Here is a 12283-nt window from a genome sequence, read left to right as displayed (position 1 = left end):
CTTCTTGTTAACACTTAATTTCTAATCAGCCAATCACATGGCGGCAACTCAGTGCATTTAGGCATGTAGACATGGTCAAGACAATCTCCTGCAGTTCAAACCGAGCATCAGTATGGGGAAGAAAGGTGATTTGAGTGCCTTTGAACGTGGCATGGTTGTTGGTGCCAGAAGGGCTGGTCTGAGTATTTCAGAAACTGCTGATCTACTGGGATTTTTGCGCACAACCATCTCTAGGGTTTACAGAGAATGGTCCGAAAAAGAAAAAAAATCCAGTGAGCGGCAGTTCTGTGGGCGGAAATGCCTTGTTGATGCCAGAGGTCAGAGGAGAATGGGCAGACTGGTTCGAGCTGATAGAAAGGCAACAGTGACTCAAATCGCCACCCGTTACAACCAAGGTAGGCCTAAGAGCATCTCTGAATGCACAGTGCGTCGAACTTTGAGGCAGATGGGCTACAGCAGCAGAAGACCACACCGGGTACCACTCCTTTCAGCTAAGAACAGGAAACTGAGGCTACAATTTGTACAAGCTCATCGAAATTGGACAGTAGAAGATTGGAAAAACGTTGCTTGGTCTGATGAGTCTCGATTTCTGCTGCGACATTCGGATGGTAGGGTCAGAATTTGGCGTAAACAACATGAAAGCATGGATCCATCCTGCCTTGTATGGAGCATCTTTGGGATGTGCAGCCGACAAATCTGCGGCAACTGTGTGATGCCATCATGTCAATATGGACCAAAATCTCTGAGGAATGCTTCCAGCACCTTGTTGAATCTATGCCACGAAGAATTGAGGCAGTTCTGAAGGCAAAAGGGGGTCCAACCCGTTACTAGCATGGTGTACCTAATAAAGTGGCCGGTGAGTGTATACTGCCAGGGGGTGGGCATACTGTTGGCTGGGGATTTATCAGGCTGCCAATTTAGCTTACAAATACTGAGGTAAAAATACTGACCAAATAACGTGTGAACGAGGTCTAATACAGGAGGAGATGACATACAGATATATACTATATACAGGAGGAGATGACACACAGGTATATACTATTTACAGGGGAGATGACACACAGGTATATACTATATACAGGAGGAGATGACACACAGATATATACTATATACAGGAGAGATGACACACAGGTATATACTATATAGAGGAGGAGATGACATACAGGTACATACTACATACAGGAGGAGATGACATACAGGTATATACTATATACAGGAGGAGATGACACACAGGTATATACTATATACAGGAGCAGATTACCTACAGGTATATAGTATATACAGGAGGAGATGACATACAGGTATATGCTATGTATAGGAGGAGATGACATACAGGTATATACTATATACAGGAGGAGATGACACACAGATATATACTATATATAGGTGAGATGACACACAGGTATATACTATATACAGGAGGAGATTACATACAGGTATATACTATATATAGGAGGAGATGACATACAGGTACATACTATATACAGGGAAGATGACACACAGCAGGTACAGTATATACTATATACAGGGGAGATGACATACAGGTATATACTATATACAGGAGATGACATACAGGTGTATACTATATATAAGGGAGATGACAAACATGTATATACTGAGGTGAAAATGAGAGGTGTGAGGTGAAAATGAAAAGGTGTGAGTGCAAAATGAGAGGAGTGAGGGAAAATAGTGGAGTGATCGGAAAATGACAGATGTGAGGTCGAAATGACAAGTGTTAGGGGGGAAGGAGAGGAGTGAGGGGGAAAATAAGAGGAGTGAGGGGGAAAATGAGAGGTGTGAGGGAGAAAATGAGAGATGTGAGGGGGAAAATGAAAGATGTGATGGGGAAAATGAGAGGCGTGATGGGAAAATAAGAGAAGTGAGGTGCTATAACTAACTACAGATATTTACTATGCCCAGGCAACGCCGGGCTCTTCAGCTAGTAATTAGTGTTGAGCGATACCGTCTGATACTTGAAAGTATCGGTATCGGAAAGTATCGGCCAATACCGGCAAAGTATCGGATCCAATCCGATACCGATACCCGATACCAATACAAGTCAATGGGACTCAAGTATCGGACGGTATTCCTGATGGTTCCCAGGGTCTGAAGGAGAGGAAACTCTCCTTCAGGCCCTGGGATCCATATAAATGTGTAAAAGAAAGAATTAAAATAAAAAATATTGCTATACTCACCCTCCGACGCAGCCTGGACCTCAGCGAGGGAACCGGCAGCGTTGTTTGTTTAAAATTCGCGCTTTTACTTGGTTACGTGAAGTCCCGGCTTGTGATTGGTCAGGGCGGCCATGTTGCCGGGACGCGGACCAATCACAGCAAGCCGTGACGAAATTACGTCACGGCTTGCTGTGATTGGTCCGCGTCCCGGCAACATGGCCGCCATTAACCAATCACAAGCCGTGACGTCACGGGAGGCTGGACACGCACGCTTTTTAAAATGGGCGCGTGTCCAGCCTCCCGTGACGTCCCGGCTTGTGATTGGTTGCGCCGCGGTCAACCAATCACAAGCCGGGAGGCTGGACACGCGCGCATTTTAAAATTTTAAAATGGGCGCGTGTCCAGCCTCCCGGCTTGTGATTGGTTGACCGCGGCGCAACCAATCACAAGCCGGGACGTCACGGGAGGCTGGACACGCGCCCATTTTAAAATGCGCGCGTGTCCAGCCTCCCGTGACGTCACGGCTTGTGATTGGTTGCGTCTCCCATGTGACTGCGACGCAACCAATCACAAAGCCGGGACGTAATTTTAAAATCCTTAAGGACCTGAAATTACATCACGGCTTGCTGTGATTGGTTGCGTCGCCCATGTGACTGCGACGCAACCAATCACAACGCCGGAACGTAATTTTAAAATCCTGAAGGACCTGAAATTACGTCACGGTTTGCTGTGATTGGTTGCGTCCCGGTCACATGGGCGGCACGCAACCAATCACAAGCCGGGACTCACGTAAAGGAAAGAAAAGCGCGAATTTTAAACAAAGAACGCTGCCGCTTCCCTTGGTAAGGTGCAGGCTGCGTCGGAGAGGTGAGTATAGCAATATTTTTTATTTTAATTCTCTCTTTTACACATTTTTACATTAATGTTGTTTCGATACCGATACCCGATATCACAAAAATATCGGATCTCGGTATCGGAATTCCGATACAGCAAGTATCGGCCGATACCCGATACTTGCAGTATCGGAATGCTCAACACTACTAGTAATATATATAATGCTATATATAATCTGAGATCAGCATAACATATGGCAAGAGAGCCTGATTCCAGGGATGTATCACTTACTCGGCTGCTTGCAGTAGTTTTCATAGAATCTTTGCCTGATGTAGATTTTGCAACATTAAGACTTTTGGACTGTGCATAGCCCTGCCCACACCCCTGAATGGCAGCATCCTGTACGCTGTGAATCGTCAGCAAGCAGCTAATCATTTGTATTCAGGCTCTTGTGCCCTGTATTATGCTGCTCTCATCTTAAAAAGCAAAGATTTACAGTTCCAAAAAGCAGTATGGTCGTACTGTTGTTTCAAACATTGCACTTTCTAATGCACAAAGCAGAGGCAGCTTTAACACTGCAGCAGCGGAAGACTGCAACAAGCTGGATAGTGTTTCCCAAATTGTAGTCCTCATGGCTCCCAACAGATCATGTTCTTAGGATTTCCTTAGTATTGCACAGGTGGGGAAAGTATCATCAAGGCATCAGGAATTCTCTCACCTGTGTAATACTATGGAAATCCTAAAAACATGACCTGTGAGGGGCCGTGAGGACTGGAGTTTAGGAAACATTGCTCTACAGCAAATAGCTTGCATGGCCAGCACTGCACAACTTGCCTAGCAGGTGGTTGGCAACCTAGAAAAGAAGACTAACATTTATTTTACTATAACTTTGTTATTTTAACTTTTTATAATTTTAAGAGAACCCTAAACTTGTTTATGTAATAATTATAGGGGATAACTCAAGAGACTCTTTGCATGGAACAAGACAACTACAGGACACAGTCTTATAAGTGGTAAAGTCTATATTATCACACGGTGATTCAAACAGGTGCAGAGAGAAACTCAAGTCCACAACACTTGGTGCAAATAATAAACGCAGCTTAGGAGTCTATAGGAAACTTCAGAGGAAAATGCAAACACGCAGAAAGTCTATGAAGCACAATTATTCTTGAGGATACTTGACACAAATAAGTCCTTGTTAGTCCAAACACAGATAGCTATGCTTATAAGGCAGTTCAAATAATATCTTAGCACAACCAGGGAGACCTGGGTAATAGTCTCAGGTTTTTGCAGAGCAGAAACAGCTTACATGTCCAACAAATGCAGGTGGAGAAAACACAAGCATCAGATGAAGGAGGATTACTGGAAACTGGTGTATGCAGCAGGAACTCAGAGCAGAGTAGCAGGATCACCACACAGGTTCACAAGAGCAGGAATATAGCCAGGGAGTCACCAGGGTGAGGAGCTGGATGCAAGGCAGAATACTCTAGCACAGACTGAAGGCTAGGGTGGAGTTTTATAGCAGGAAGACACAGTGCACATGAGACCAAAGACGCCATCTTGGAAAAGGGCAGTAATGCACAAAAGGTAATAAAAAATGTTCAGAGTCCTGACAGTTTAGTTCATTGAGAGCTCATGTGTATTCATTGAGTAGAGCGGAGAAAGAAAGAAGTGTATGGCAGTGGCCTTCCTCCTAGGAGAACTAGAGAAAGTCTGAACTTCTTTTCCCAACCAGCATTGGAAACCTCCTATAGATATTAGATGGGTGACTGGTGCAGACAATCCTTAGTATGTAAAAAATCCTGGGACACAGTCTTGGTTCCCAGGGATAACTGCACGAGGGTCTCCCAGTCCCCAATCATGTCACAATCAAAAGGGTGCCATGGTCATGCCTGAATGCAGTACTGAAAGGGTTCCACGTATAGGATCAGCCATTATTTGACAGCCAAGCATCTGTTCAAGGTATTGGTAGTCTTAAAGGGGTTATCCTGGACTAATTATTTTTTGCTATGGGACTTCCGGTGCAGAGAGGTCACAGACGGCACATGCCGGTGATTCATTTGGTTTTACTGACATTTCGCCAACAGACCAGTGGCTTCTCTTCATCTCTGCTCTGTTGATGGGGTGTGACTGCCGACATCATGCTGATTGATAGCTGGCTCAAGGCTGCCTAACTGCAGGGAATTGACTGTCAATCAGCATGACATCGGCAGTCACGTCCCACCAACAAAGCAGACTGGAAGAGCTGCTGATGATGTGGAGCAATGGAATCGTCAGTAGGGGCGGTCTATGACTGCTCTGTGCATGTGTCGGGTAGAGCAGACAGGTAATTAACAACCGTCTGCTTGTTAGTTTTTAGGCCAGTAGAAAAAAACTGTCTTGGATACACCCTTTCAGAGTTTGTGTATTGGGCATTCGGTGCTTTGATCTTAAATTGAGGTTTAGGCTAACCTAATAAAAAAATCTTGGGTAGTAGTAGAATTTAGATTGAGTGAAAGTAGATTTGGACACCAAGTATAAATAATATTAAGCATTTTTTTTTCTATTTCACCAAGTTATTTAATTACCGTATATTTAAAATGATTCTCAGTCGGTGAACTACAGGTTAATTTTGATGAGTTTCATTGTAGATTGAAATATAATTTTCTGTTGACATATTATGCGCATTGCTGTAATGATTGATGAAAACCATAACAGAATGTTAAGGGTTCAAAAACATCTAACAAGCAAACTGTGAAATAAAAGTTGCCTAAAGCGTATATTTCATTATAGCCTCGAAACAGTTCATTGCGAAAGCGTGAACCGAATCTATTCATTCTTAGGCTAAAAACAAGTGCTGTTCACATGCCGTCTGTACATGCTTACATGATGTGATATATTGTGAGCGTCTTACAAGCAATGATTTGTCGATAAAAACAACAGATAGAAAAATACTTAGTAGTCGCCAACTAAGAATACAATTGATTGTATTCCATAAATGACAACAGTCCATGAAGCAAAGCAACTAAGTATAGAGCTTATTAAATGCCAAACACGTAGCTTCCTCTGCTTTTTTTTTCATACGTTTATATGAAACGCTCCAGGATGTTCACATCAATATATCAATATGTCATAGCGGTTCTAAAATGTTTCTAACATTACCATGTCAATAAATGGAACCTGTGGGGAGCGCACTTATATTTGACCAAAAAGAAGTACTTATGTCTGTATAGTCATTAAAAAAAAGGATTATTTGGACTCAACTCTGTAGGAAACCCTAAAAAGACATCTCTGAGATATAAACATGGCCTTGATAAAAGTTCAAAATAGGCTTTCGAGGAAAGATCTTCTATATACATTAATTTGGAACTTAATATTTACATTTTTTGCTTAATATGTATAGTATTACGATAAAGAGACTAGACAATTGGAAGACATTGCAGCTGCATATTTTTCACTTCAGGAGACCAAGCTGCAGCTACAGACCTGGGCAAATGAGGCGCTGTCTTTAGAAAAATATGCTAGTACTTTTTTTTTCAATCACATATCATTTTTTTTAAAAGGTTTACCTGCTTGGACACGTTCAGTATTTGTCAGTATTTGTAAGCCAAAACCAGGTGTGGATGAAAATGCAGAAGTGGTGACGTGTTTCTATTATACTTTTCTTCTGATTGTTCCACTCCTAGTTTTGGCTTACACATAGTGATGTAAAACACTGACCAAATACTGAGTGTGGCCTACAATTGCAAATATCCAAGCTCAGGTCATCATATATAATGAGAATACTCATACTATAAGAAAAATAGCATTATGTTTGGAAATTCTGAAGGAAAAAGTGGACCAATAAAAATAGTCTCAATGCTTTCACAGAGCAAAATTTATGTATTAATCATAAGAAGAGTGTTCTTGGATTTTTTTTTAACTATCCAAAGATGAGGGAATGTTAAAAATAAATAGGCATTACTTGCTTTGAATCCCCTGTCTATTCCAGTAAAGCCCCTTCGATGGTACCACAGCTTCTAGCACCGCCCCTGAGGACAATTCATTTAGGGGCTGTGCTAGAAGCTGTGGGGCAATGTTGGTGTCACTCACTACTTCAGTCTCTGTCCCTTGATGATGACTTGTTTCGTCAACAGAGATAGAAGCGGAGTGCCAGTGCTGCACTCACATCTCCCGCAGCTTCTATCACCATGGATCTAGGACATCTTCAGAGGGTGGCAATGTAAGAAACTGTAGTAAGCAGCTGCCACCTGTAATGATCTGTTCCAGAAGGGGTGATAGTCACTGCAGGGAAGTGAGTGCAGCTCCAGTCTCTAGTGTCCTGTTTGAGTCTTCTCTCAAATGAAACATTACAGGAAGTGAAGTAAAAAAACACATTTAAAGATTAATAGGATAAGGAGAAGTGTAAGGTATTGTGTACTAAAGCAAATTGCCAAGGTTTTTAGGGTGTAAAGCTAGATATTTAGAAACTATATTTTAGGTATCAGACCAACCTTTTAAACCTCCAATAGGCAATACACAATGTTCAATCACTTGTGTCTAAAGAGTAAACCTAGGTACACAGCACAATTTTAGCCATTTTCAGACACACATGGTCAAGAGGTATGCACCTGAGAATGATCAGTGTCATGATTGATACAAAGGCACCAGTCCACTATTGGGCACCATTGTAAAGAAACGTATAACGCTAAGTATATGTTTCCTTTCTTTTCCTCTGAATAGGAAAGTGCAGTCTGCTGTGCTTTTCTATAGTTTAACAGATGGTAAGTATCAAGGAAATGTAATGGTGTGCACTCAGCCCTTGGCGAGGTGCTGGTGTAATAGACCAAAGGTCTCAACTATGGTAAGATTTAGGATTCACCTCACACTTTTAAGTAGCATAAAGTATAGTGAGAATTTATTGTATACACAATCTGGGAGCGGAACAGAATATACAGCAATATACGGCGTCGGTCACAGCAGGGCGCGGGAGCGCCGCTTACTACCCAGGACACTGCAAATCCAGATTTTTGGCTGCTTCAGGTGGACATTTACATCCCATTAGTGTAGGATTTTCATTAGAACCTTCCTCTACCTAAATACTGTGTATACTGAAATAAGCGATCACGTGATAAAGGCTCTGGTTGAGCCGAAACGTTGTAAAAAGATCGCATAAGCTGTATATTCTGTTCCGCTCCCAGATTGTGTATACAATAAATTCTCACTATACTTCATGCTACTTAAGAGTGTGCGGTGAGTCCTAAATCTTAACAGATGGTAAGTAGTGTTGAGCGATACCTTCCGATACTTGATAGTATCGGTATCGGATAGTATCGGCCGATACCCGAAAAATATCGGATATCGCCGATACCGATACCCGATACCAATACAAGTCAATGGGACTCAAGTATCGGAAGGTATCCTGGATGGTTCCCAGGGTCTGAAGGAGAGGAAACTCTCCTTCAGGCCCCAGGATCCATATTCATGTAAAAAATAAAGAATTAAAATAAAAAATAAGGATATACTCACCCGTCCGGCGGCCCCTGGACCTTACCGCTGTTAACCGGCAGCCTCCGACCCTAAGAATGAGGAGTTTAGGACCTTAGATGACGTCGCGGCTGACGTCGCGGCTTGTGATTGGTCGCATGACCGCTCATGTGACCGCTCACGCGACCAATCACAAGCCGCGACGTCATCGCAGGTCCTAAACTCCTCATTCTTAGGAACGGAGGCTGCCGGTTAACAGCGGTAAGGTCCAGGGGCCGCCGGACGTGAGTATATCCATATTTTTTATTTTAATTCTTTATTTTTTACATGAATATGGATCCCAGGGCCTGAAGGAGAGTCTCCTCTTCACCAGACCCTGGGAACCATACACTGGGAACTTCCGATTCCGATTTCCGATATCACAAAAATATCGGAACTCGGTATCGGAATTCCGATACCGCAAGTATCGGCTGATACCCGATACTTGCAGTATCAGAATGCTCAACATTAATGGTAAGTGCACATAACAACCAGATAGAGACTGAAGGAACATATTTCTGGCCTCTGTGTCGTGAATGGAGGCCTATGACAATGTTAGACTATATATCAGGAACAGCTCCCATACTGTAAACTTAATGCACAGACACTATGTGCACCTATCCATATATCCATATTTCTACCATTGTTCTCAATGAACTTCATTTTTAAGTATTCAATTATATTAATAGCACATGATTTGTCTAGATTTGATCTGCATATTATAAGTATTAGTACAAAAAACGTATATATTTTGTTTTCTTGCTAACTCAACTCTGATCTGCTTTCCAGGTAAAGAACTATTATTTAGAACCCAGCAAGGCAATGTGGTGAAGCTAAATGTGGAGAAGAACGAGTCAACATTACTGATAGAGAAGAAAATGTTTGTAAGTACAATTTATGTGACTTTCATCACATGTGGTGCCTGCCATATTCATTCCGAATTTTTCTTTTGTTCAGGTTCCTCTCTGAGATATGACCCTCTCTTCGCTGTATTTATATTTAGTTCTGCACTAAAATGAAGGTATCCAGCTCAGGAAAAAAAATCTAAAGTCTTTATTTGGACAAGTTAAAAATAAGCTGCTTGACAAGCCGGTGAATACCGGAGGAAGGGATGTCTTGAGTAACTGGACGCGTTTCGAACACGTATAGTGTTCTTAGTCCTCAGTTGAGAAGAAACACGTCCAGTTACTCAAGACATCCCTTCCTCCGGTATGCACCGGTTTGTCAAGCAGCTTATTTTTAACTTGTCCAAATAAAGACTTTTGATTTTATTTCCTGAGCTGGATACCTTTGCTTTCGTGCACAAGTACCTGGTGTCAAGCAGAGATGTTTCCATGCTTGGACTAAATTTCTCATGGTCTGTGAGAATACCATAATAAGGGTGAGCTGAATCATTTCCTTTTATCTATTTATATTAAGTCTTGTTAGCCAAGGGGAAGTGTTCCTTAAGAAGAATAGTTGAGGACTAGTGATGAGCGAGTATACTCGTTGCTCGGGTTTTCCTGAGCACGCTCGGGTGATCTCCGAGTATTTGTTAGTGTTCGGAGATTAAGTTTTCATCGCTGCAGCTGAATGATTTACAGCTACTAGCCAGGCTGAGTACATGTGGGGGTTGCCTGGTTGCTAGGGGATCCCCACATGTAATCAATCAGACTAGTAGCTGTAAATCATTCAGCTGCGGCGAAGAAAACTTAATCTCCGAACACTAACAAATACTCAGAGATCACCCGAGCAAGGAGTACACTTGCTCATCACTATTGAGGACCACTCCCAGTTGGATAGTAAGATATAAGGAAGAAAGATCCATATTTCAAGAGCCGAGGTGAGCAGAAACTAAAAAAAGGAGAAAAACAGCATTTACACCAAGTTAAAAAAAAAACACATTTATGAAAGGGGGTGTTTTCTTTCAACTCCAGGATGTCTGAAATCCTTGCCGAGACATTTAACGCTTCAGATTTATTCGCGTTTATTTTGAAGTTAGAGATCTCACCAAAATCAGCAAACAGAGACATTAACTTCGGAAAAGATGTTTTAGGGTTGGAGGTCAAGATTAAAAGGTCATCAGCAAAAGCAGCTACTTTGACCTCCAACTTTCCCATCCTAAGGCCCTTAATCTCATTGTCTTGTCTTATCTTTTCCATCAGGGTTTCTATGACCATGATAAATAGGGTGGGTGAAAGAGGACAGCCCTGCCTGGTGCCGTTGGTTATGTTAAAGGGATCAGAAAAAATACCATTCACCCCAACTTTAGCAAATGGATCCACATAAAGGGACACTACAGCATCTATAAAAGCTGGTGGGAAGGCAAATTTTTGTAATGTACAGACCATATATCGCCAACCAATTCTGTCAAATGCTTTCTCAGCATCTGTTGACAGAATGGTTAGCGGGGTCTTAGTCCTCTTTGCATAAGAAATGGCATGGAGGATTTTAGTGGAGTTGTCTTTGCCTTCACAGCCCTTCACGAAGCCCACCTGGTCAGGGCGAATGATTCTACTCAAGACACCGTTGATCCTTGAAGCCAACACCTTAGCCCACAGTTTCAAATCGGTGTTGAGCAATGATATAGGGCGATAATTGCTACACAGGCTGTCATCTTTCTCCTCCTTTGGTATGATGGCAATGTAAGCCTCTAGTGCCTGGCGAGGTGGGAGCTTCCCTTCTAAAAAGGAATTAAAGAGATTTACTAGGTGGGGGAGAAGAATATCAGAAAATTTTTTATAATAGCCCACCGGGAAACCGTCTGGGCCAGGTGCTTTCCCGCTAGGGGTAGTTTTTAAAATATCTTCCAGTTCTTTAAGTGTAATTTTAGCCGTAAGAGCGTTGCAGTCTTCAGGGGAAATTGTCGGAAGGGAGAGAGGGGCCAGAAAATTTTGAATTTTAGCTGCAGCTGTTGAACAGTTTTTATGGCAAATGTCAAGTTCTTTTCAACAAAGTTGCCTAACTTGTACAGTGATTATGCAGCATTCACATAACGCCGGTAAATGCCTTTAATTAGAAAATGAGTGTGGTTTTAAGATGTTAAAAGACTTGACACAAGTTTCTCTCTCAGGGATTTCTATTTCCAGGTCATTAATATTTGATTTCATGGGAGGGAATAATTTCCTTTTAAAAAAAAACCTGCTGAAGACTCTAGATGTGCACTTCAAAAACAGCGGATATTATAAAATCCCCATAATTAAAGGAGCAGAATCTTAGAGCAGTAGATCTGCTGTGATCTTCTCGATTCATGCCTTTGTTACTAGCTGCACATTCGACATAGAACTGCTTGTAAGTTGACAACGTGTCCAAATAGAATATAAAAAAAAGATTTTCCGCTCATTTATCAAAGTCTCGTATTGTTGCTTTGTTACTGCATAAACACTGGACTTTATTATATGTTTTGTGTCTGGTGAGGAATGTTAGACTTCCCAACTCCACATCCGCTCCGTGCACTGTATCTGATGTCTGGTCCAGAACTTCAAAGCCCTGACACTGTTTGAACAGAGAACTGAGCTGCTCTTCAACTTTATGATTAAAAGACTACATTTGCAGCTCCTGTCGAATGCTGTAAAGCTGTGGGTTTCCACTAACCTTACACTATGAACAGGAGCAGACCTCAAGACTGGATCATAAGCAAAACTGGGTTTTTAGATTGCAATGTTTTACCCAGATGCCACTAAGTGAGCCGAAAAAGGGGGTTTGTGGGAACAAAGGGTGAAAAAATTGTAAAAGTTAATCAGCTTATGTCAATATGGCTGAAAAAACCTAATTATCTCTGGGCAAATATTGTACAAGTAAAACCGAAAGAA

General features: G+C 42.0%; 1 protein-coding gene across 3 annotated transcripts in view; it reads left to right on the top strand.

Annotated features, from left to right (window-relative positions):
* DPP6 (dipeptidyl peptidase like 6) overlaps positions 1-12283 on the top strand; it is a 1889424-nt gene that overhangs the window by 1417708 nt on the left and 459433 nt on the right. For all 3 annotated transcript variants that reach the window (XM_077268631.1, XM_077268628.1, XM_077268630.1), the window contains exon 4: positions 9282-9376. In XM_077268631.1, the coding sequence (XP_077124746.1) occupies positions 9282-9376 (95 nt within the window). The remainder of the gene's footprint in view (positions 1-9281; positions 9377-12283) is intronic.

Source organism: Ranitomeya variabilis, chromosome 6, assembly GCF_051348905.1.
Source record: "Ranitomeya variabilis isolate aRanVar5 chromosome 6, aRanVar5.hap1, whole genome shotgun sequence".
NCBI lineage: Eukaryota > Metazoa > Chordata > Amphibia > Anura > Dendrobatidae > Ranitomeya > Ranitomeya variabilis.
The sequence above is the reverse complement of the archived record's forward strand: the minus strand, read 5'-3'. Positions and strand labels throughout refer to the sequence as shown.